This window comes from Embiotoca jacksoni, unplaced genomic scaffold (assembly GCF_022577435.1).
Source record: "Embiotoca jacksoni isolate LCO1_2020_lvr unplaced genomic scaffold, fEmbJac1.0.p SCAF_17, whole genome shotgun sequence".
NCBI classification, from domain to species: domain Eukaryota; kingdom Metazoa; phylum Chordata; class Actinopteri; family Embiotocidae; genus Embiotoca; species Embiotoca jacksoni.
Genome location: NW_027185307.1, coordinates 11,184,337 through 11,208,077, shown reverse-complemented (window position 1 = coordinate 11,208,077; position 23,741 = coordinate 11,184,337). Strand labels below are relative to the sequence as shown.

The 23,741-nt window shown below is 42.3% G+C and overlaps 2 protein-coding genes across 5 annotated transcripts; both read left to right on the top strand.

The window, feature by feature from the left end:
* The first annotated feature begins 409 nt into the window (after positions 1-409).
* zdhhc20b (zinc finger DHHC-type palmitoyltransferase 20b) lies at positions 410-11,603 on the top strand. Of its 3 annotated transcripts, XR_011178345.1 has the most exons (15): positions 410-532; positions 1,916-1,942; positions 2,346-2,440; positions 2,562-2,682; positions 2,784-2,853; positions 3,002-3,034; positions 3,590-3,710; positions 4,364-4,399; positions 4,636-4,768; positions 5,070-5,196; positions 5,360-5,449; positions 5,560-5,672; positions 5,759-5,806; positions 5,995-6,109; positions 10,999-11,603. XR_011178345.1 is itself a non-coding variant. In XM_069151606.1 (14 exons), the coding sequence occupies exons 1-13, from the start codon at positions 415-417 to the stop codon at positions 5,800-5,802; spliced, it is 1,128 nt and encodes a 375-aa protein (XP_069007707.1). In that variant the 5' UTR covers positions 410-414; the 3' UTR covers positions 5,803-5,806; positions 5,995-10,926. The 3 variants fall into 3 exon arrangements, 2 of the variants coding, with proteins under 2 accessions (XP_069007707.1, XP_069007708.1); XM_069151606.1 differs by lacking the exon at positions 10,999-11,603 and having other exon boundaries at positions 5,995-10,926; XM_069151607.1 differs by lacking the exons at positions 4,364-4,399; positions 10,999-11,603 and having other exon boundaries at positions 5,995-10,926.
* Positions 11,604-15,130: 3,527 nt separating this feature from the next.
* On the top strand, positions 15,131-23,677 carry slc51a (solute carrier family 51 member A). Of its 2 annotated transcripts, none has more exons than XM_069151609.1 (8): positions 15,131-15,772; positions 18,031-18,182; positions 18,320-18,393; positions 18,677-18,835; positions 20,120-20,231; positions 21,655-21,801; positions 22,016-22,121; positions 22,278-23,677. In XM_069151609.1, the coding sequence occupies exons 1-8, from the start codon at positions 15,697-15,699 to the stop codon at positions 22,427-22,429; spliced, it is 978 nt and encodes a 325-aa protein (XP_069007710.1). In that variant the 5' UTR covers positions 15,131-15,696; the 3' UTR covers positions 22,430-23,677. The 2 variants fall into 2 exon arrangements, with proteins under 2 accessions (XP_069007710.1, XP_069007711.1); XM_069151610.1 differs by lacking the exon at positions 15,131-15,772 and adding an exon at positions 15,826-16,278.
* Positions 23,678-23,741: the final 64 nt, after the last annotated feature.

The following is a 23,741-nucleotide window of genomic DNA, read 5'->3' as shown; positions in this document are numbered from 1 at the left end:
AACACAGAGACATTATGGAGCAGTCCTGAAGTGGAAATCACAAACACAGAAGAAAAAGAAAAAACACAACCACAAAAACATACAGTCCTGAAGTGTAAAGCGCAAATACAAAAAAAAAAAAAAAAAAAAAAACTACAACAGGCTGGTGAGCCTATAACAGCTGGTTAACATGCCTTATCTTTTCAAAACAATACATACATATCTTTGAAATAGCATCAAACCCTTTATTTCTTTCCATTCTCTGGATAATTTTAGTTGCTTGTGGAATTATTGAAACAAACAAACAAAAATCGTACATATTGCACCTTTAAAATATTGTTCCGACCACCTCCTGTCTCATTTTTTTTTTTTTTTTTTTGCTCAAGTGACGTCACCCGACGACACTCCCTTTTTTCCCCCAGCACAGGGAGAAAGATGGCGCCCACACACGTACTGAGATGCTGTCAACGGGGTTTAGCATGGATACCTGTGATTTTTATCGCCCTCGTCGTCTGCTGGTCGTATTACGCTTACGTGGTGGAGCTTTGTATATGTAAGTAGACCTCCTGCCGCCGTCTGTCCCCTCTTTAGAGCCTTTAAACGCTGATGTGTTTTTTCCAGCGTGCTGTCCACACAAACACACAGCTGCTGCTGGCCAGCAGGAAGTAAATGGACTCCCAGCTTAACAAAAGGTGTTGTTGCAAGCCTTTCCCAAAACATCACGATACAGCTCAATTATCTGCTCGCTGCCATCGCTCGGGGTTGCCTTATTTCAAGGGGGATACGTGTTTAGGTGAAAGAAAAACTTTCACCGTCCCTACAGCTGCCGTGTCGTCTCTGTGGAGGATTTTTTTTTTTTTTTTTTAATTAATTTATTTATTTTTTTGGTGTGTATCGAGCTGAATAGTCTGATTGGAGATTTAAAACGCCAACTGAACTGGGATTTTGGCTGGTATGATGAAGACTTTTTTTTTTTTTTTTTTTTTTTTTGCTTAAAAATGAGAGCTAGTGCTGTAACATTGGAGATAAATGGAGGAACTTAAAGGACTTCCTGAGCTTGAATTGCGGATGAAGGATGGTATGTGTATTTTTTTTTTTGTAATTACAAAACTTTTTCTGTGTTAAAATCACAGATAATCCACGCAGGATTTGAGGTCACGGCCTGTTGCTATAATTATAGTTATAGTTATAGTTATAGTTATAATGGGTAAAATAATAATAATAATACAAAAAAAAAAAAAAAAAGTGCATTTAAATAGAGATACAAAAAGGTTTCAGAAAACCCTATTCGAGAGGAAATATCTGACTGTGAGCATCACCCGACAAGATATATGGCTTTGTCATCTGCAGGACTCTTAGATGCTTGAAGAGATGAAAGTATCCGGTGGGGCTTTTCTTCAAGGAAAAAAAGCTCAAATATGAGAAAAGTTGTGATTCAAAGTGCATTTTTTTCCTCAGCAGATAGACTTCGGAGATGTCAAGTTCATTTTTCGCGGGATTTTTTTTAATCCAAATTTGTAATTTGAAAGTCCATTATTGACCTTGGAAGCATCATCTGACAATACAGTCGGATCCCAAGCCGGAAAAGAAAGCTTTGAAGTTCTTAAAAAAATATGTAAATTTGAGTGGGCACCCTCTGTCTGCCGAGTATAACTGTTTTGTGATAGATTCAAAAGCTCTAGAACAGCTGAATGGGCAATACCATGTGGTTTTTGTCCTTTTTAAAGAAAAGGTGAAAGATATAAGTATGATTTTCTGAATCAGAAATATGTATAACATATATGTACTTATCCCCGGCTGTATAAATCACATGATGCTCAGTTTCCTCTGCTAATCCTTTTGTCGGTTCTGTAATCGCTTCTTTAAATGCCCCTGTGATTGGCACTGTTTTGCTGAGATTCTAACATGTTTATTGTGTCTGTTTGATCTCTTTCAGTCACCATCCCCAGTATAGGAGAGCAGAGTAAGTGTCCCGGGGGATCAAAACAAGGTTTATTTAATGCATTGTGAATGGATGCTGTATTGAACTGGGCCATTCTTCCACTTACTGGGATAATCTTTCTGAGGTCTGTTGAAATGTGTTCTGTAGACTCGGCTAAAAACAGGCTGGCACAGAAAAACATGCTTTCTCTCAAAGCGCTGAGGCTGGCCTGCTTGAAGCCTGGCAGCTCCTCCTCATTCAGCATTCAGCTCTCTTCTTTCATTCCCTAACTATGTAGATGTATGGATTTTTTTTTTTTTAGCCCATATACCCAGTTACATCGGCATTTCCTTATATCAGCTGGTTAATGTGCACGCGTCCGCTGTCAATGCACACACGAGACTGTCAAACCTGGTGATTCTGATGCTCGGTTTTCCTCCTCCAGTTGTCTACCTGATCTGCTTCAACCTCTCTTTCATCATGTTTGTATGGTCCTACTGGAAGACCATCTTCACCAAGCCTGCCAACCCCTCCAAAGAGGTATTCAAAGCCATTTTCTCCCCCAAAAAAAACGACACACGTCTGTAATCCCCCGCTGCAATAATATCAATTTCGTAAGTGCTTTTAAAGATAATGTATGCTGCTCTCGTCACCCCCCCAGTTTTGCCTGCCCAAGGCTGAGAAGGAGCGCTATGAGAAGGAAGAGAGGCCAGAGTCCCAGCAGGAGATCCTGTGGAGAGCTGCCACCAGCCTGCCTCTGTACACCCGCACAGGCGCTGGAGGTATGTCTGTGGCACCGCGTGCGACTGAGAGGAAATTTGTGAAGTCTGGTTTGCTTTGGATCTGTGCAATAATTACACACTGTTGTGTTACCACCATGCAGCAATCCGCTACTGTGACCGCTGTCAAGTCATCAAGCCAGACCGATGTCACCACTGCTCCGCTTGTGACATGTCAGAGAACCGTATTACTAAATAATCACTGTTTTCAGCCATGTTATTTTCTCTTCCACTTGTTTCTCGATTTTTTTAATTTTTATTTTTTTAATTGTTCTGATGTTTTTTTCTGAATCTTTTCATCCTCTTTGGCTGCATGTGACAGGTGTGTGCTGAAGATGGACCACCACTGTCCCTGGTATGTAAGGTTCACTTCCCTTTTTTTCTTTTTTCTTCTTCTTTTTTACATCTCAGTTAGGATGATTCACATTTCATGCGAAGCATATTTAGCATTAGATCCATCAAGCTGTCGAATGTTTACACCAAATTACAAAGATATGGATACGATCAGCTGCTTCTTCATACTTGAAAGCCGACAGCAAACGGAAATCTGGACCGGTGCTCGTTTGACTGTATTCGTTTGTTCTTAACTGGGTTGAAAACTTAAAAATTGAAGTTTAAAAATGCTGAAATGGACTTTGTTTGAACTGCACTTTGTTGGCGACATATCAAGAGCACAACACGATGCCAAAACCAAAAAAAACATTAATCGAGCACATGGATCTTGATCTAAAGTACCAAATTGTTTGATATTTTTGCATGGATGTTAAAAACCATTAGAGCTTTTGATGAAAATGTCACCTCGTGAGAGAAAACCAGTTGTTGCCTTGCCAGTGCCAGGGAGCCTCCAGCTTTCGATCGGCTCTCTACTCGGAGGAAATGATGTCAGATGTGACCTTTTGTGTGTCTGCAGGGTGAACAACTGTGTAGGATTCTCCAACTACAAGTTTTTCATCCTCTTCCTGGCCTACTCGCTGGTGTACTGCTTGTTCATTGCGGCCACGGTTCTGCAATATTTCATAAAGTTCTGGACAGTAAGTAGTGACGCACACCCTCGGCGCGCTGCTGGTGCGAATGTGTGTCCGCGTGATGCAGATGCAGATCTGGGTTGCACGTCAAAGCCGGGATGCGCATCCGTCCTGTGAGCGGGTTGTGCATGGTGCTGACCTCCCCTGTGCTGCGCTGTGCCTCTCCTCCTTGTTTTCCCCTGTCCTCTCTCACCCTCCGCCCTCTGACCCCTCTCTGTTTCCCGTCCGTTATCCCCACTTCTCTCACACTGGCTCATTGTTCTCTCATCCCTCTTTTTTTTTTCTTTTTTTTTTTCCCCTCTCCCCTCCTCTCTCCTTCTTCTTCAAATTCTCCCTCGCCACTATCGGAACCATCAGTCACACCACTCGTTGCGGGTCGCAGACACCTCCTTTCTTTCCAGTGTTTTTCTCTCTCCCTCGCCGGCTGCTCCACTTCGATTTCCTCTTTCATCCCTTTGTTCTCTCCATTCTGGGCACAGTTTGCTCATTCACCCACTCTCTTTCTTTCATCCCCACCCCACCCCCCCAACCCCTCTTTTCACCCGGCTTGGCCTTGACTTGTGTTTGCCTCCTGATTTCTAAGTGCTCTACCCTCCCCTTCCCTCCCGCCTGTTCTCTCCTGGTGTTGCTAACCAGTCTCGTTTCTGTTTGTACTAAAGCTTTGCCGGAGGAAATCGGCAGAGAACTGCCCAAAGGTAACTCAGCCATCCTCCGAAACCTTTCAGCGTTACGGTGCCTCACCGTCATTGCCATGGTTCACATCGTGATGTGCATGCAGTAATGTGCTCCACGAGACTCTTCTTATTTTTCAGTTATTTTTTTTTTCCCCCCACTTTCTCCGTCTTATCGCTCTTCCTTTCCATAAATATCCACACTGTGTATTTGTTATTGATTCCTGTCTCGCTCTCCTCTTCTCCCGTCTCTTCCCCAGAATGAGCTGCCAGACACTCACGCCAAATTCCATGTCTTGTTTCTTTTTTTTGTGGCGGCCATGTTCTGCATCAGTATTTTGTCCCTCTTCAGCTACCACCTGTGGCTTGTAGGGAAGAACAGGTCCACCATAGGTAACAAACACACATTGATTCAGCAGGAGTTTATCTTTTATTTAAGCAGCTCAAAAATGTCAACATGTTTCTCTATATACATTTAAATGTGTGTGTGGAGGTGATTATACATCTGCCAACACAATTTGTCAGAAGTTCTTTTATCTAAAATGGTTCAGAAGATATTTAGTGATGACCTTTTCTCATTGTCACAGTCCTAGATTTTCATCAGGTGGAGGTTGCATGTTGTTCAAATGTTGTAGAGGTGGTTAAAATGCCTTTTTTTTTTTTTTTTTCTGTCCACGTCCCTCCCTTCCTGCAGAGGCGTTCAGATCACCGGTCTTTAGGACAGGCTCTGACAAGAACGGCTTCTCTCTGGGTTTCCGGAAGAATATCGCTCAGGTCTTCGGGGACCAGAAGAAGTACTGGCTGCTGCCCGTCTTCACCAGGTAAAAGGTTTGACTTGCAACTGATGCTGAAAACTGTGGATGTCCTCTGTGTATAGATCAGGTCGCTTTTGTTGCGGGCCCCGTGGAAGTCGAGCCCGGTTATGGTACGTTTCCTTGCGGGTTGACGGCACTTAATCTTTAGCTTCCTCTTTGTTTACTCCAGTCAGGGAGACGGTCTGACGTTCCCCACTCGGCTGGTCAACGCTGACGCAGAGCAGGCCACGGTGACCCTGCAACCAGAGCCCAATAAAAGGTGATAAATCTCAGTGTAATAAAAGAGACTTGGTGTTTCGCACGAGACCCCGAAGACGTTTTTTTTTTTTTTTGCTCGGCAAACGGACCTAATGGCAGTTTATTTTCCAGTGCTGCCGACGTCCCCGCCAGCCCGCTCGGCGAGTCCCAGAATCGCCTCCTGAGCACCGAGCAGCATGCCAACAACATCGGAGACCATCTGCCTAATAACGCCCTGAAATCAGGTGAGCTCTGGCAGGAGAGATAATATTTCACAGCCAGAATTAACATTAACAGCTCCCCTCATCACATATTCTGTTTGGTTTCACAGCTGAAAGTGAAACCATTACCATCTCCATGGAGAGCGAGTCCTAACCAGGTAATCAGTCGGTCTGTAGGTTCGAGTGCAGCTCTGACTTAATAGTCCGTGTCGGGCCTGCAACGGTCACATTTATTGTGTGCAGATATGTCACACAGAAGTACGTAATTGTACAATTAATGCACATTTTGAATGTAAACAATGGTGATTTATGCAATTATCTTTGTTTTGTTTGTTCTCTGCCACAGGAGAAGCGCCTCAGTCATCTAATATGATGCCTTAAGCAACACAGCAGTGTAGTTCATCACTATGGCAACAGTCCCCACCCCCTGGTGCAACCGCATCCCCACGGACCCATTCAGAGTAACTATGGAAATGCAGTCTATTTGCCCATCACAGCACAGTACTGCATTTATGGCGTTTTCGTAAGCAGTGTCATGAGCTCATTTCACACCAACCCCCATCAGACATGTGATGCAAGCTTGTTCCCAGTCACACCAACGCACGCACACACACACACACACACACACACACACACACACACACACACACACGTGCGTGCGCGCATTAACAGTTACATATTCAGCTACATATTTCCTTGTGCCGTTTTTTTGTTGTTGTTTTTTTCACACACTTGGAGCATTTATTCAAGAAGAATAGCTGAAAAATCTTGGCGGGAATCGTTTGGTGTTTTAATGAGACAACTTTTTGTGCCAAAAGCTTTCTGGGTGCACCGAGACTTTATTTTACTGACACAAAGTGGCAGTGAAGACAAGCTGGAGCTGAGCAGTATGTTTGTTTTGAACATTTTTCTCCCTTGTTGTCAGAAAGGCAGTTCAAGCAGTGGAGAAGGATCAGGTTATCTGTGACACATGTTTGTTTTTTGTTTTTTTGTCTTGTTTTTAACTAATAATGTTGGAACTTGCGGTGAATGAGGGCCGCACCTTTTTTGAGATGGATGTTTTCCACCAAAACCTGGACTATCTTACAGAGGACTGTACTGCATGGCTCAGTGGAATGCACCGAGTGCACAACAGGGAAGAATGGGTGGCACTTTGGATATCAGAGCACAAGATGGAACATTTGCACTTTGTAGATTATCAATTTCCATCAAAAAAACGTGCTGCTTTTTTAATTTTTTTTTTTAATTTTATTTTTTTAATCATCTCCAAAAAGCATCCTGGTATGATGGCTGTTGGTAGTAGCGTGTATGTGTGTGTGTGTGTGTGTGTGTATGTGTGCGTGCGTGCGTGTGCACGTGCGTGTGCGAGAGGAGAATGTATGTAACACTCGAAGTCCAGTCATATTTCCTCTTTTTTTTTTTTTTTTTTTTTTAACAACTAATGAGACTAAAAGAATCAGCTTTATGTGTTTTTGTGGCCAACTTGTGTTCAAACATGCTATTTGTAACCGGACAGTTTAACCTGGGAGATGTCTCTCTCAGTGCAATGTGCAGCGTACTTCACTTCCTGTTCTTTCAGAGTCTAATCAGTGATTGTTAGCCTGTGATCTCTACAGCCTGTTTTTCTACAGCTCAACGCTTCAACCTTTTACTAAAGACACCAACACTCATTGCCAAAATAAGGGCTGGCTTGTCAGGAGCTCTGACCTCAGAACCTGAAGTGTTTACAGCATTCTAGCTTTATCTTAACCTCACTGGCCAATGTCATCTTAACCAAATTTCATTTACCAGTAGTCGTTGCGAAATTTTTTATACAACGTTTATCTGTCCTCTCCCACCTGCTGTGGGGTTATGATGTCCTTGCAATACCAGTGCTGGCCAGCAGGTGACGACAGGACTCCGGTACTCTGCCCTGTTCAGCTGGAGAATCTTCTGTGCATCGTCCCGACTCGGGGCTCAGCACACTTTCAGGCTAATTTCAAGGTGGAGCTTTCTTCAGAATAAGATGTTTTCTGAATATCCAATTAATATGCAGCAAGAAGTCATCCGGCTTTAGTTCGAAAGTGAGCCGGAGCCCTCTGATCGACTGTAAAACAGACACGTCGGCCGCAGCTTCCGTTCTGCTCGTCACTGTAGTCGTGTGTAGTTTAGTGTTGTGACCTTGAACTGTTAAAAACGTAACGGTGAATTGTATCGGTGCTGAACATCTGGTCTGTGATTCACAGGGGCCTGCCAAAATCTCTAAAGAAAGACTTTTTAAAGAACAAAAGAAATAATCAGACTTCACGCATGTCACACGTCATGTCAGTATAACCAAATAATAACTGTTCAGGAAGGAGTTTCACCTCGTTGTGATTGACGACACTCCTGACATTACACGCACGCATGATCACACCCTTGACTTACTGGACGAGCCTCCTACATACGCATCCCACCAGACTCTGGTGATGTACAAGATTACAGCCGTGTCTGTCGTGTGGAGTTAGTTAGTCATGTCGTAAGGTGCGGGGGGGGGGGGTTCTTGGTAATGTGCTGAGGATACCACAGACAGATCAGGTGAGGGTACTAGATGGAATCAGGGCGCGTTTAAAAAAAAAAGAAGAAAAAAGAATATCAAACAGCCTGCTCTTTGGACTTTATGTTTACGTTTCTATCCTTCCGATCACGTTAGACCTTTTGAGCCCGAGTGTATTTATAATTAGTCTTTACAAAGCCGTGATTGGGGGATATTTGTTACTGTATAATTACACTGTGGTTGGATCTCAAAGTAGCGGACTGTTGGAGGTCACGATCCAAGCCAAGGTTGTGCTCTGATCTTTTCTAAACCTCACACTCAAACGTTTAGTTCATTAAAAAAAAAAAAAAAAAAAAGGACATTTTGTATCACGTCTAAGGAGGTGGGTTCGTGCCACTCGTCACTTCCAGCCACTGATTCTGAAACGTCAGACCTGCCCTCTTGTTGTTTGTCACATTGCCTACAGTGCATCTGGAAAGTATTCACAGCGCTTCACATTTTGTTATGTTACAGCCTTATTCCAAAATGGATTAAATTCATTTTTTCCCTCAAAATCCACAATCCGCAATATCCCATAATGACAAAGTGAAAATAGTTTGTTTAAAAGTTTTGTAAATCTATTAAAAAAAAAGAATGAAAATATAACGCGTACATAAGTATTCACAGTCTTTGCTCAATACTTTGTTGAAGCACCTTTTGCAGAAATTACAGCCTCAAGTCTTTTTGAGTATGATGCTACAAGCTTGGCACCTATTCTTGGGCAGTTTCTCCCATTCTTCTTTGCAGGACCTCTCAAGCTCCATCAGGTTGGATGGGGAGCGTCGGTGCACAGCCATTTTCAGATCTCTCCAGAGATGTTCAATCGGGTTCAAGTCTGGGCCCTGGCTGGGCCTCTCAAGGACATTCACAGAGTTGTCCCGAAGCCGCTCCTTTGTTATCTTGGCTGTGTGCTTCGGGTCGTGGTCCTGTTGGAAGATGAACCTTCGCCCCAGTCTGAGGTCCAGAGCGATCTGGAGAAGGTTTTCATCAAGGATGTCTCTGTGCATTGCTGCATTCATCTTTCCCTCCATCCTGACGAGTCTCCCAGTTCCTGCCGCTGAAAAACATCCCCACAGCATGATGCTGCCACCACCATGCTTCACCGTAGAGATGGTATTGGCCAGGTGATGAGCGGTGCCTGGTTTCATCCAGACATGACGCTTGGCATTCAGGCCAAAGAGTTCAATCTTTGTTTCATCAGACCAGAGAATTTAGTTTCTCATGGTCCGACAGTCCTTCAGGTGCCTTTTGGTAAACTCCAGGCGGGCTGTCATGTGCCTTTTACTGAGGAGTGGCTTCCGTCTGGCTACTCTACCGTACAGGCCTGCTTGGTGGAGTGCTGCAGAGATGGTTGTCCTTCTGGAAGGTTCTTCTCTCTTCACAGAGCAACGTTGGAGCTCTGTCAGAGTGACCATCGGGTTCTTGGTCACCTCCCTGACTAAGGCCCTTCTCCCCGATCGCTCAGTTTGGCCGGGCGGCCGACTCTAGGAAGAGTCCTGGTGGTTCCAAACTTCTTCCATTTACGGATGATGGAGGCCACTGTGCTCATTGAGACCTTCAATGCTACAGAAATGTTTCTGTACCCTTCCCCAGATCTGTGCCTCGATACAATCCTGTCTCGGAGGTCTACAGACAATTCTTTGGACTTCATGGCTTGGTTTGTGCTCTGACATGCACCGTCAACTGTGGGACCTTATATAGTCGGTGTGTGTCTTTCCAAATCATGTCCAATCAACTGAATTTACCACCGGTGGACTCCAATCAAGTTGTAGAAACATCTCAAGGATGATCAGTGGAAACAGGATGCACCTGAGCTCAATTTTGAGTGTTATGGCAAAGGCTGTGAATAATTATGTACATGTGATTTTTTTCATTTTTGATTTTTAATAGATTTGCAAAAATTTCCCCAAAAAATTTATTTCACGTCATGATGGGGTATTGTGTGTAGAATTTTGAGGGGGAAAAAAATAATTTAATCCATTTTGGAATAAGGCTGTAATATAACAAAATGTGGAAAAAGTGAAGCGCTGTGAATACTTTCCAGATGCACTGTATATTCTCTCTCTCTCTCGGCTGTTTGGCCTCGAGACTAAAGTGCGCGCGTGTATTTTGTAACGCTTAAGTGAGTGTTCTTTTGTAATATTGTCGTCTTGGGAGAAATGCTTCTGTGCAGCCATGAGATTTTTATATGTCTGTGAACATCCATAACTGTCCGACTAATGCTCAAAAGCATGGCGCCTAACTTCTGTAACGTGTTTTACCATAAAAACGGGGATTGTGGTGTTATAACGGACTTTTCTTTTTGTCTTTTTTTTTTTTTCCAACTATAGCTAGGTGCGTCATGTTTGAAATTAGCTTTACTCTGGTCTGTCTCAACTTTATAAATGAAGCCATAAAATTCTTGCGGAAGAAGGATCTGAAAATTTCAGTCTAATTTTTTTTTTTATTTTTTTTTTAGACTGACAACGGGCTCCATCTGCATTCACAGTGCAGATGTAGCCCACCATAACTTGCTTATTGCTACATTCTTTTTGTTACAATGTCCTATTTTACAATGTGTGTGTGTGTGTGTGTGTATATATATATATATTGATAATGTAAGAAAAAGACAACATATATATTTTTCTTGTCTAATTAATTTTACTGTTCCTATTTTGTGAATGAAGTACATGCCTCTACACAGTTAACGTGAAAATAACAATAAATGTTTTTTTTAAACCTCCAGTCAAATTTTGAGTGCTCCGTCGATTTAGCATTGCACTTTTTTATTTTTATTTTTTATAACTGTTTCACCAGGGACCGGGGATATCAACCTGCCCACCTACTTTACCCACAATGCAGTGCTCACACAGGGTACAAGCATCGCTGTCCAACCCAAGGACAGAACACCCAGGCGCAGGCAGATCCCTGAAAGGTTTGCAGTGTAATGCAGTGAGGAAAGAGACTTGTACATTTGGGAAAACAAAGCAACTGTTTCACAAGAGCGTGGCACAAAACAGGAGAGCCAGTTCTTCAGAACAGGACTCCATATTCAACTGAAAGACGAGGGACACTCATTCGAGAACAGTGATTTACACATTAAGGCGTGGAAAGACCGATGGTTTAAAAAGAAAAAAAAAAAGGGCTATTCTACCTCAAAGTGGAACAGAGGAAACGGTCTACGACACCACTTATCAGCCACTTAAAATGCAGTCCTGAAATCCCCACCCAGCAAGATTATAAACCAGTCAAACCGTAACTATTGTGACCCTAACGACTCGCATATAATGGCCAGGTGGGTCAACAACCCAAAACCTATTCACACCACAACTACTGTCATACATTGCGAGCTTGTTGACGCCATCGACTCCCAAGGTACTTATGAACTCACTAAAGATTAAAGCCTGCCCCCCCCCCCCCACACCCAGTCAACTAGAACAAAATAGGGGAGCTGTCTTTGAGGCCGTTTCAATTTGGCTACTTCAATCCGGACCTGTGTATGACCTGGCCGTCATCGGACCGTAAGCGGCCGGCAAAAGTACAGGTGGAAACTCAAATCGGGAAGCATTGAGCTCCGACCTGTTCAGGCTACCTCCGAATGTGGCTTGAACAGATCAGAAATCGATGCTTCCCGAGTGCGTTTCCGATCACGGCCTCTTAAACTCCTGTGCCTTCAGCTTACGCTTTGATTGAACATTACCTGTGTGATTGAATCGTCACAGAAAATGCCCAATCATGTTAGTAAATGTGGGTAATCTGGTAAACTCGCCCACCTCCATGATTTGTTTCATTGTCAAACTTTGAAGTCTTCACCCCCAACCAAAGGGGCCTCTAGTGACATAATTTGCAGGAACTGATTGGATTTGTTGAAGCTCCCTCTGAAAACACAAGAACTGTTTTTCAGCTTTGATGTGGAAAATATGTTGCGTACACCTTTTAATCATTTAAAGGTTGGAGGATTTAGGGGGATTTTTTTTGTTTTTTTTGTCATAAATGCAATATGATATTTTCACTAGTGTATAAACATCTGAAACTAAGAATCATTGTGTGTTTGCTACCTTAGAATGAGGCCTTCATATCGACACAGGGAGCAGGTCTTTTTCCACACACGTGTTTCTACAGCAGCCCAGGATGGACAAACCAAAGACCGGCACTGGAGAGGGTCTTTTGTGAGTTTTTATTTATTTATCTTTTGGTAAACGTGTCTTTTTTTTTTTTTTTTTTTTTTTTATCAAACAGACTATATATATATATATATATATATATATATATATATATATATATTACAGGTATAAGCTGTGTCTGAGAGGAGAATCGAGGCACAGTGTTCGTTTGTATGTGAAAGCTGTTCAAGGGCTCGTTTCATGAAGTTTACGACATTAAAGCTGCTGCTTGTAACATGAGATCAGATTATTTGATCACATTAAACTTGACTGTCATTGCACAGTACAAGTACTGAAAGTTAGATATTTAACAGAAAATACATAACGGCAAAATAATGCAATGTTACAACCAAAATGTACAAATACATGAAAATTAACAATGAATGAATAATAGATACTGCAATTCAGGCAGATAAATACACTAAAATATATTTAGTATATTCTAAATATGCAAAATCATCTCGTCTTTGTAGTTTTGGACACTTAAAGGGACGGTCATTTGTGAAAATTGACGCTGGCACCATTTAAGATATGCGTGTACGTCATGCTTCAAATCGTGTTTGTGAATCGGGCCCACTGTCGGTATCAGATGTAATAACTGTTCAGCCTTGTGCTGTCAGTGGTTAGGAACAGCAAACACTGCTTTGACTCGCACTCACTTAAGTGCTTTTTGACACAAAAGCTATGAGGCATTTTGCATCATGCCCGCTGTATTTTAAGAGGGTGAACTCGTTGTGGACTCAGATTGTGGAACCCCGTTGAACATTGACCTTTGCTATCTGTCCGACACCCAGGTCCTTGACTTCTGCTGCAGAGATAGCAGAAGCTCATCCCCTCCGGTCCCTTGAGAGTCACTTGAATTTTTGCTACAAAACTGCCTGATTCACAGATCCGCGTGGTGCAGGCAGATGGCGACAAAACAGTCTGTATCACATCTGTCCTGCAGATCTTTAGCCCACTGGTCAAGTTGATAACAGCAGGACTTGGCATAAACACCTCGGTGTCGACACCAACTGCAGCAAAACTGCAGTGTTGGATACAATGGAATCAAAAACGTCACCTCAGAGAAAGAAAGCATGTAAAGGTTTTCATTGAGTAGAAGAATAAGAACCCCCCCACAAATGGGAACATTTTTTTTTTTTATTATTGTTGGTTTTGCACACGTGTGTGTTTATCCACTTAATCTCCCAAGGTAATGACCGCTGGGTTACTTTTCAGGGAGAGTAAATACTGATTTGTAAAAAAAAAAAATAGTTTCCTCAAAGTAAAGTAAAGCTGAGCAGCCACAGTTTCACTGAGGATCATTGGTTTATCCATTAGAAGGACAGCCTGATTGACATCAGGCTCAGCAAACATACACAACTTTGGGTAGGAAATCCAAAGCTTTTTCCTCTGCAGTTTTTGAAGTTGTGCAACTGACTGTGAAGTTGAAACCAAATGAACTTTAATCTGGCTTCCAGATGTAAATCAGTAAATGTTCACGTCCCAGCAATATCAGCACAGCTGTTTTCATTGCACGTGTTCCCCCTAATTACTGTCTGTTAACAATCTATCTCAACAGTCACTACAGTATAGAACAAGAGACTTGCTCAGGTTTACAAATTAAATCTGGTTTCAGGTTGCACTGCAGATTATTACAACTGTTCTATCAATTCCCTAAACTCAGGCCAGTCTGGACAAATCATTTCTGATGAGTCTGCATATAGTGAAATACAAACGTAGGTGCGCCTTGACGCAGAATCGACAGGAAAGCTGCTCAGACTTGATTAAAAATGATTCAGTGTTCCTGTATGGTGTATTTTGTAACAGAGGGGAACATGTATAGGGGAATTCAGCTTTACAGACACGTTACTAATGAGTGAGTTCTTCTCATCCCACCTGTATGCAACGCTCTGTAGATGATGTGTAGTGGCTTCCTTTATTTGAGTGTGTATCACTGTTTTTATGACTGTCAGTCATCTCTATTAATCACTCCTTCGAGTCTGTACATGAACCTCAAGGATAAAAAATATTTTATCTCGGAGCAAACCAAAATAAAGTTATTTGAACCTCTCGGAGCCAAAGTTCACCTGAACAAACAGGCAGATTTGAAACTTGGACATTGATGTATGATGATAAGGTGTTGAGACACACGATAAGAAAAAACAGCCTGTTCTCTCTCATCAGAACATGCTCAGACTTTGAGAAAACATCTAGTACCCAGAACATATCTCATGCATCACTGTAATGCTGCCTTTCATTCGGTGATGTTTTGAATCACTACTCGGGCCTCTCAGTGTTGTGGAACATTATTCAAATGAAGCCAAGGGTGCAAAAAGATTTGCAGCAAATGCCTCACATGACGACACCCCTGTACATGTTGCTATGGGAACTGGTGGGGGCGGGGGGCATGTGATGTGAGCCCGGTGTGTTGACCACAGGCTCCAGTGCTAAGAAATGCCTCCTCCCATACCACACCACACACACCTACTCAAAGCTGTTAAACTGCCCCTCCTCCATTCTTAACTCTATTTCAAATCATGCTGGAGTTTTCCAGTAACTTGCGGTGATCAGAAAAAACAAGGTATTTGGATTAGTCTGCACCATAATGCAACCAGCTCGTTGGGTATCATTACCAGCCGTAAAAATACTGTGTTTGCGTTCAACGAGGGACGAAATGCATAATTTCATGTGAAATTACAAGGGAGGAAAGACAGTTCTTCAGAATGAAATACAGGCTTGAGAGAACAATTTTAACTGAAGTTAATTGTGTCTTGGTTTGACTGAATGAATCATAAAAAGTGGGCTTGAAATACCATAACCACACTAAAGCATCAGAAAGTCACAACACAGGCCACAGATTGCTATAACACAAGCTGCCGAAACAGATTGCCACAAATCAAAGGTGGCGCAAAAACAACAATTTTTCTCAAGTTTCTGCCGTAATGAAATATTGTTGCATCTGGTAATTTTCCATCGGCTTATGGCTGCATCAAAATGTAGGAAAACCAATAAAAAGCAAAGTCAAAGACGGCAAAATGAGTGCAAAACTCTAATAATAGTTGTCTCTATTAAACAAATGGCATGACTACCTCGTGACGACACGACCCCGTCAGTTACTCTGAACGCATTGGTCGCGGGTGACTCACCGTCCCATCACAGCGGGAAGGGGGCGGACCCGCTGATTGCAACAAATGTTTTGGGGTGCCAGGGAGACATATATCTCTGAGAGAAAAGTTTGAAGACGCTCTTTGGATCTCTGGAAGGGAGACACCACGCGGCTGCCGACTTTTACGCACCGAGCGTCTGTGGACGTAAAGCCGGGCTGAAACACTGAAGTGGAAGTCACGTTTGGGAATAATCAGCAGAAAACATGAATAATGGATCCAACCGAACTACTGACCCGAGCTGCACGGATGGACCTCCCGTCGCCATCGACGTCATCCTCAGTGAGTAGAGAAGGTCTCATCGGGCTGTCCCTAACTGTCCCCAAGTTTCCGAGGGAGCTGCACCTGATGCGCTTTCAGTGTGGAGGGAGTGGACTATGTGCACCAGCGGATCTCATCCGCAGGAATTTTAATTAGTTGGGATTTTTATGTACACCGAGATGAAAAGTCGTGGAAACGGTGGAGAAGACGAACTTAATTCAGACTTCATAGATTCCCGGAGGTCCCTGTGAGAGGCTTTGTCTCCCTTAGACTGCATGCAGCGGTCAACTTGATTCTTTCTTTCTGAGCTTTAAAGTGCTAAAAGAAGGAGGTTATTGCCATGGCAGATACAAAAAGACGTTTACCTTCCTGTAGATAAAGTAAAAGTGAATATCAGATATGTGTTTGTTTGCCGAGGACCTCCAGGACATCTCAGTCGCTCTGCGGGCTCCACCGACTCCCGTCCTTTAAGGCACTGATATGAGTAAATACTGGTCTTTAATATCAAGGCAAATAGACAATCAAAGGTACGTGTTCAGACTGAACTCCGTTCTTATTGCCAGCTAATCCATTAATTCATTTTAGGGTGGCGACTTTAGTGTTGTAAGTTCCCGTTTGGGGCTCTGACTCCTGTTGAATTGATCTTTTTGGGAATTTCTGGTAATACTCAAAAAATGTTGCATCTTGACACCTATAAACAAAATCCACTTAAACAGATATTATGTTTAGGCTACTGAATCTAAATCACTGTTTATAGCACAATAAATGTATATGAAAGTACAGTGCAAAACACATTGAGCCTTATTGCATGTGGGATTCCAATGGATTTGGACAAAGTATCCTTCTTTTATTTTAATCTTGCAGAAACAAAATAAAATAAAAATCCTTCTATGTCTTCGTTATTGCAAGATAAAATTTTGTTTCGCCATTTTATGATTTTGCTTTTGTGCATTTCCCCGCTTTATTTTTCTGTCGTTCAGGACAAAATATAATTTTGTACCTTCTGAAACCCACAAAGTGAAAATTAAAGATAATCTGCTTATTTTAAAACTCTGATCATGTGTAAAAAGTGCACGTTTTTAAGGATAATTAATTTTATTAAAGAAAAAAAAATCTAGTTTTACCAGTTTCTAATTTACAGATGATGTTCTGCAACTAAGATACATCATCTGATATAGAAAATATACAATATAAAAGAAAATATTTGTGTATTAGCAGTGTGTGTGCGCCAATAAATAATAAGACATTGCTGCACAGAAAGATAGGTCTAACGTCATTTTAGAAATAATATCACTGACAGGGATTTAACAAGTTGCACCTTCAAATGTCCTTCTCGGTATAGAGATTGTCGACCAATTTGCTAAAAATGTTCCTTAATATTGTGTAAAAAAAATTAAAAAAAAGAACCAGACAATGTGTTTTATTATATTTTTCATCCTCTAAAATGTCAGTATCAGCCTCAAAACTTCTGAATTGGTTGAGCTAAGCATGAAAAGGTCAAAGTTTTACCATCTGGATCAGTTTCGTTGCTGCATGCAGCTGAATATGCTCTCCACATGCGTGACTGCACCAGGTGACTGAGAGTTGAACAAACAGAGCAAAGAAGGACATTTCCGTTTATGAAGGAAAAATTCAAAGCGTCTACTCTCTCAAATATCAATATAAATTCCAATTTTCAATCTGGACAAGCACAACACGACGCAGGGGCCACTTGCAGAGAAAAATCATTGTAATTGAAAGGGAGTCAGTTTGTGTTTGTTGTTGTGGACCAATTACTGCTAATGACTGGATACCAGGGAATAAATGATGCACAGTTCAACAATACTCAGACAACATGCGGAAATCATTTAGTCAGCCTTTCCTCCCATTCTTTATTTTACTGATGATAAGATCTTGGTTATCATGATACACTATCTATTTGTGCAATTAACTTGAAACCATGACTGTTTACCGTTAAAAGGTCTGATGTGATTTGCGGGAATTGCACTCTGCCGGCAACTTTCTTGCACCCTGAATAATCCTACCGAGATGCAACGATGACTTAATTCCTCTTTCGGAATCCTTCGCAATTTCTTTAAATTCAGCACAAATGTTTGCTTAAGATCCTTCATCCCCCTCTACGATATATCAGGACATATTTGAGGGAATTTCTTAAAATATGGCACGGCTTTAAAGAGAATATGAAGTTTCCGTTTCCGGGACAATGTCCACTGTGACCAGAGTCCCAGTTCAAATTAGAAGGCAACTAATTTGGTGTCATTTCCCGTCTGTGCTTCCAGAGTTAGACATCTTTGGCATCATCTTATACTCCCTCCTCACCTTCATGGCAGCGATGTCCATGCTGGTCTACATAGAGGAATGTATCTACATCTACAGAAAAGTGGCCTCCAATAAGAAGAGCGTAATCATCTGGGTGAACGGGGCAGCACCGGTGAGTAAGGGCAGGGGACAGATGACATTGATATTCTTCACCAAGTCCAGGACAAAATTCACAGGTTGTGGTCAAAAGTCTTCACATTGGTGTTTCCTTCTTTCTCCTCTTTTTTTTTTTTAATTTTTTTTTTTTAGGTGATTGGCACCATGTCGTGTATGGGGATGTGGATTCCCAGAGCAACCATGTTTACTGATATGGTCTCTGCCTGGTGGGTGTGCTCTTTCTTCCCTTCTCTCTTACTCACCTTCCATCTCTCACTGTGCTGTAATGTTGTCGTTTTTACACACAGAGCCCCAATCATAGTAAAACTTGAACTTAATAACCAACAGAGAGTTGAATAGAAAACTGCAACGCTATTATGCAACGTGTGGTTTCATTTTCTTTCTTTCTTTCTTTACTTTTCGTGTTAACGCAGCCTCTCAAATCTCCACCTCAAAGACGCGGAGACCTTTTTCCAGTTACCCATCCCTCGTCCTCTTGTGTATCCACAGCTACTTTGCCATTGTGGTGTTCAAGTTCCTGATCCTGATGCTGGAGGAGGTGGGTGGTGACGAGGCCTTCCTGCAGCGGGCAGGGAAGCACAAACTGAAGATCAGCACGGGGCCTTGTTGCTGCTGCTGCCTCTGCCTGCCGCACGTGGCCATCACACGGTAAACTCCCCACAGACATGCAGCGTGTGCAACAACTTCCTTCATTTCGACCGCCGGGGTAGCTGAAATGAACATGTATTTTTCTAACAACACGCTGGTTGTAAACAAATATATCTTTAGTTTTGATGACTTTTGTTGGCCAGCTTCCAATGCAGCACGTGGAGATTTGGATCTTTGCTGCCATTATTCTCGGGAGAAGAGTGATTTGTTTTTGTTTCTCTCCTGCATCAGATTGGATGAAAATCTCTAATCTCTCAAAGGGTCCCTCCAGGCAGTAAAATTCCAGGGAAAAGATGTTTTGATGACATTTTCCTGAATATGAAGCTGCATATGAAGTGACTTTGGGTCGTGTTTGTACAGTAGTTGTTATTTGTTAACCGTCTGGATTTAAAAAGCTGCAGTGAAGGGAGGTAATTTTCCAAGGATTTAAAAAGACACACATATAAACATGTTTGGTACACTGAAGCTGTAACATTGGGCAATCCCCGGATTGTGACTAAAACATCCCACAATGTTAATGAAGAACAGATCCTGTGCAGCTCCTATGATTGTTACGACCACGTCGGGTGGCTTTTATGTAGTTTTTAGACCTTTTCGAACATTAAGTAAACTCGTGGAGCCTCTGCACACACAGTATTGGACTATTCTCCGAACACGGGTTGAGCACACCCCTGGTCGTTCAACCCTGTCAGGGCAACATGTGCTCAGCAATCCCAACATGCCCCTTTGCTGGCTGAGTAAAGACCGGCTGCGATTTCAATACGTGTCACAGTTGATTGATCTAACTATAGTCGGCTGTCATACACTTTTTGTTGTGTACATCAATCCTCTTATCCATCCACAGCTGCGGTGTTGTTGCTGTTTAAGCCCCGCAATCTGCATGTTAATGTCAGGTTACAATGAACATTAGGTGCTTTAATCCTCATAAAACCCTCATGTCTGCACACAATACTGATGATGATCATCAAGCCAATACATGCCCAGCTACTGCCAGTATGTTCTGTTTATAAAAAAAAAAATAAAAAAAAATCACAAAGCACCGCAGGGGCACTCTTAATGTTGTTACGGTTGCACAACAACGTTCAAATCTCAACATGCCTAAAGCTGATAAAGAGGAGCCCAGGGCCACTCCGAATTGTTCAAAACTTCCTGCAGAAGTGGTGCAGAATAGGCTCAGGGCATTCTACAACGGACTTGTGATTGTTTTTAAATGCATTTGGGGGCTAAACCATTTTGTATTACCAGGAGCAACCATGCAATACGTTTCCTCTGTTCCAACTCCAGACGCTCTCTCTTCCTGCTCAAACTTGGCTCCTTCCAGTTCGCTCTCCTGAAGCTCGTCTTCACCATCCTCTCCATCATCCTGTGGACCAATGGGAATTTTAACCTGAGCGACGTGAGTTGTAAATATGTACCCTCCGTGTATTTGCACTCCGAATTTGTTTTTGTTTCATTTTCATAGCTCTCATTCATCCATTATCTATAACCGATTTATCCTGAACAGGTCACGGGGCGGGCGGGGGGGGGGGGGCTGGCTGGTACCTATCCCAGCTTACTTTGGGCGAAGGCAGGGTTCACCCTGGACAGATCGCCAGTCCATCACAGGGCCAACACTTATAGACGGAAAGAAACAAAGACCATTCACGCACTCATTCACCACTACGGGGAATTTGTAGAATCACCATTTAACCTGACATGCATGTGTTTGGACGGTGGGAGGAAGCCCGAGCACCTGGAGAGAACCCACCCGGGCACACAGAGAACATACTAACTAAACTAACTGAAGGATGCTTGAAACCTTATGAAACGTGGGGCATACATCCGGCATGGAGAGACGATACATCTGATATGTGCTTTGCGAGTGGGCGTGGCCAAACGGCTCGCTGGCGCCCCCCTAAACTGCAGCCCCCCCCCCCCGGCACCTAGTTTCACCTACATGCACCAAATTCGTTGGACACGTGTATCGCACCGAGATGTACAAAGAAAGTCTCTTGGCATCATGGATTTGTTTTCGTCGATCGGTGTGTCCGTGCCGTGGTGGCCATTTTGAGCGTCTCCTCATGAAACTACAAGTGACTGTAACTTTTATGGACATATTCGGATCTTCCTCAAACATTACATCTTTGATAACAGTCCCGCGCTGAAGACACCTGAATGGTAATATTCGCTCATAGTCGTAGCGCCCCCTGCTGAAGACACAAAAGGAGAACAAAATTTAAACTTTAAGCGGGGATATGTGGTCCCACGTAGGCTGATGTGCACCGTGCGAGAGCCTTTATGTCACTGGTTGCAGTTTTAATTTGTACTTCTAATTTTGGTTATCTTAAAGTTAATAGGTACTTTTTTTTATATTAGTTCAAGAAAACAACAGTTGTAATCTTCCTTAATGTGCGACTTGTGTTTAATGAATTAATTTTACATCATGAATTGACGTTGTTCACTATCAAGAAATGAAGGTTGTTATTGATTGGCAGTGCAGACACCTCAGCTGTACTTTACTATATACACACACAGTATATGGCTAAATACGGTTATAGATATAGTCTTGTTGTTAAACTGGTAGTAAGATGCAAACATTCACATGCTGCTGCATGACACGACTTTAATACCCGTTTTTCTTTTATTCTTGTTTTACTGCTGTGGAAACTGTTTGCTAAAATCTGTCAGTTCTCTTCTAATATGCTTTGCCGATGGGGGAAAAAAAAACACCTTATGTATTGTGATATTTCATTCATATAATGTTTTGTCAGCAGTGTCTCTTAAGTTCCCTGTTGTTGTGTTGCCTGACTTCCCGACTCTACTGCGTGACTCTGTTTCAGTTGAGCATTACAGGAACTGCAATATGGATCAACCCATTTGTGGGCATCTTGACAATCATAGCTCTGTGGCCAGTATCGATCACGTTCATGCACCTGAGGAACACGCTGCGAACGCTCAAGATCATCCCCAAGTACGCCTTGTACCAGGTACGACACTAAAGAAGCACACAAAGGGCTGTTCACAAACCTCCTCGTAGACACGAACCAGCACCACTCGGCTACATATGGTTGGTTACAAGTGAACACGCATTTCTAATGACAAGTCAGATTACCGGGCTGCCATGAGATTGTGCCATGATTTTCCAGCATTGGGTTTGTCAGTTTTAGCAGAGTGTGTGTATGTGTGTCTGTGTGTTGGTAGCTGGTGTTGATCCTGAGCCAGCTGCAGACAGCCATCATCAACATCCTGGCCTTGAATGGCACCATCGCCTGCACTCCACCTTTCTCCGCTGCAGCCAGAGGATACAGTGAGTCAACATCCATCTGTAAAAAGCCCATTATGCCTTCGTTGGTTCCCCAGGAGTGACTCCTTACAGTCGACTTTGATTTCCTGTCTTCCTCCTTCGACAGCTGACCTTCCCTCCCACTTGCTTCACTTTCTGCCCCTCTTCCTGTGTCCACAGTGATGAGCCAGCAGCTGCTGATCCTGGAGATGTTCATCATCACGCTGGTAACACGGCTGCTTTATCGGCGACAGTACGACCCTTTACCCAAAGAAGAACAAGGAAACGACGATGAAAACACCAAGATGATTCAAATACCAGGGTCTGCATGAGAACTGAATGAATGAATGTGTGTGTATGTGTGCGTGTGCGAGAGAGAGATTTGTATTTTCCTGTAAGTATTTGATTAAGAGAGGATGTTAATATGAATGAATTTGAAGATGAATTTATGTAAATGACCCTTGTTATTTCTCATCAGAGTGAACAGATTTCGCACCGATCCGAGCTGTTTGATTGACAGGGCATTCAGGTCACACTCAGTCGCATGGAAATCAAACTGACATCACATGGAAATCGTTCACTTTTTCAACATGTTTGAACAAAACCAAATATTTGATGCTCTTTGGTACAGCGACTACAGATAGACAATAAAGTAGTTGTTTACTTAACAAAAAGAAAAGGATGTAATCTTCTTCTGTGCAAAGAGTAAATACAACCCCGGCATCAGAAGCCAGTTTTGCCCCCTTTGGATAATTTTAGCAGAACTGTCCACCAATTTTTGCCCACTCTTCCATGCAAAATTCCTTCATTCGCAAAATGTGTTTTCTGGCATTTACTGCCCTTTTCAAATCCCTGTGCACGCAACATTTCAACAAGGTTTTCCCCCCCAAACCTCAGTTTCTTGTGTGCTGTTGAAAAGTCCAATTCGGGTTCATTTCATCATCAAGCACCTGTTGAGATTATGAAGAAGTCTTTGTTAAATCAATGACTGCAAACTGCCCCGTCCCTAATGCAGCGAAGCATCCCCAAACCTCCTGAAGGAAATTCTAATAATTGGGGCCTAATCTGGATCCTCTAATTATAATTTGATGGATTGGAAATTGTGATGAATGAAGAAGTGTGCTTACTTACTTATTTTTCAATGTGACTAATTTGTTTTGCTCATTTATTTAAATGATAAAATGTGAAACAAATTCAATTTTGTGTGTCATTTATTTTAGAATGCCAACTTTAATAATCGGCAATGTTTCAAAGCGGAACCGGTGCTTGCTTGTTCAAATCTGTTGAAAAAGTCAACAATTTCCATTGGATATACTTATTTTTAACATAACTGGATACTTTAATCTAGTGGAATCAGGGATTCATTATTTTTAGTTTGACCAAAAAAAAAAAAAAAATAGAGACGAGATTTTTTCCAGAAATGCTCCAGCAAGAAAGTATGTAATTCCACACTAAGACTATTTTTATTTTATTTTTTTATTTTATTTGACTTCAAAAGGAAGTCCTATTGAGATGAAAAAAACTGGTTTACAAAGGAGTCCTGTGTCATGACAAATGAAATAAAACAAGGAAACAAAGAATTCACAGCTCCTGTTGTCTGTCTTGCTCCTGACACATAATCATACATCCTCCCTCTTAGAGTAA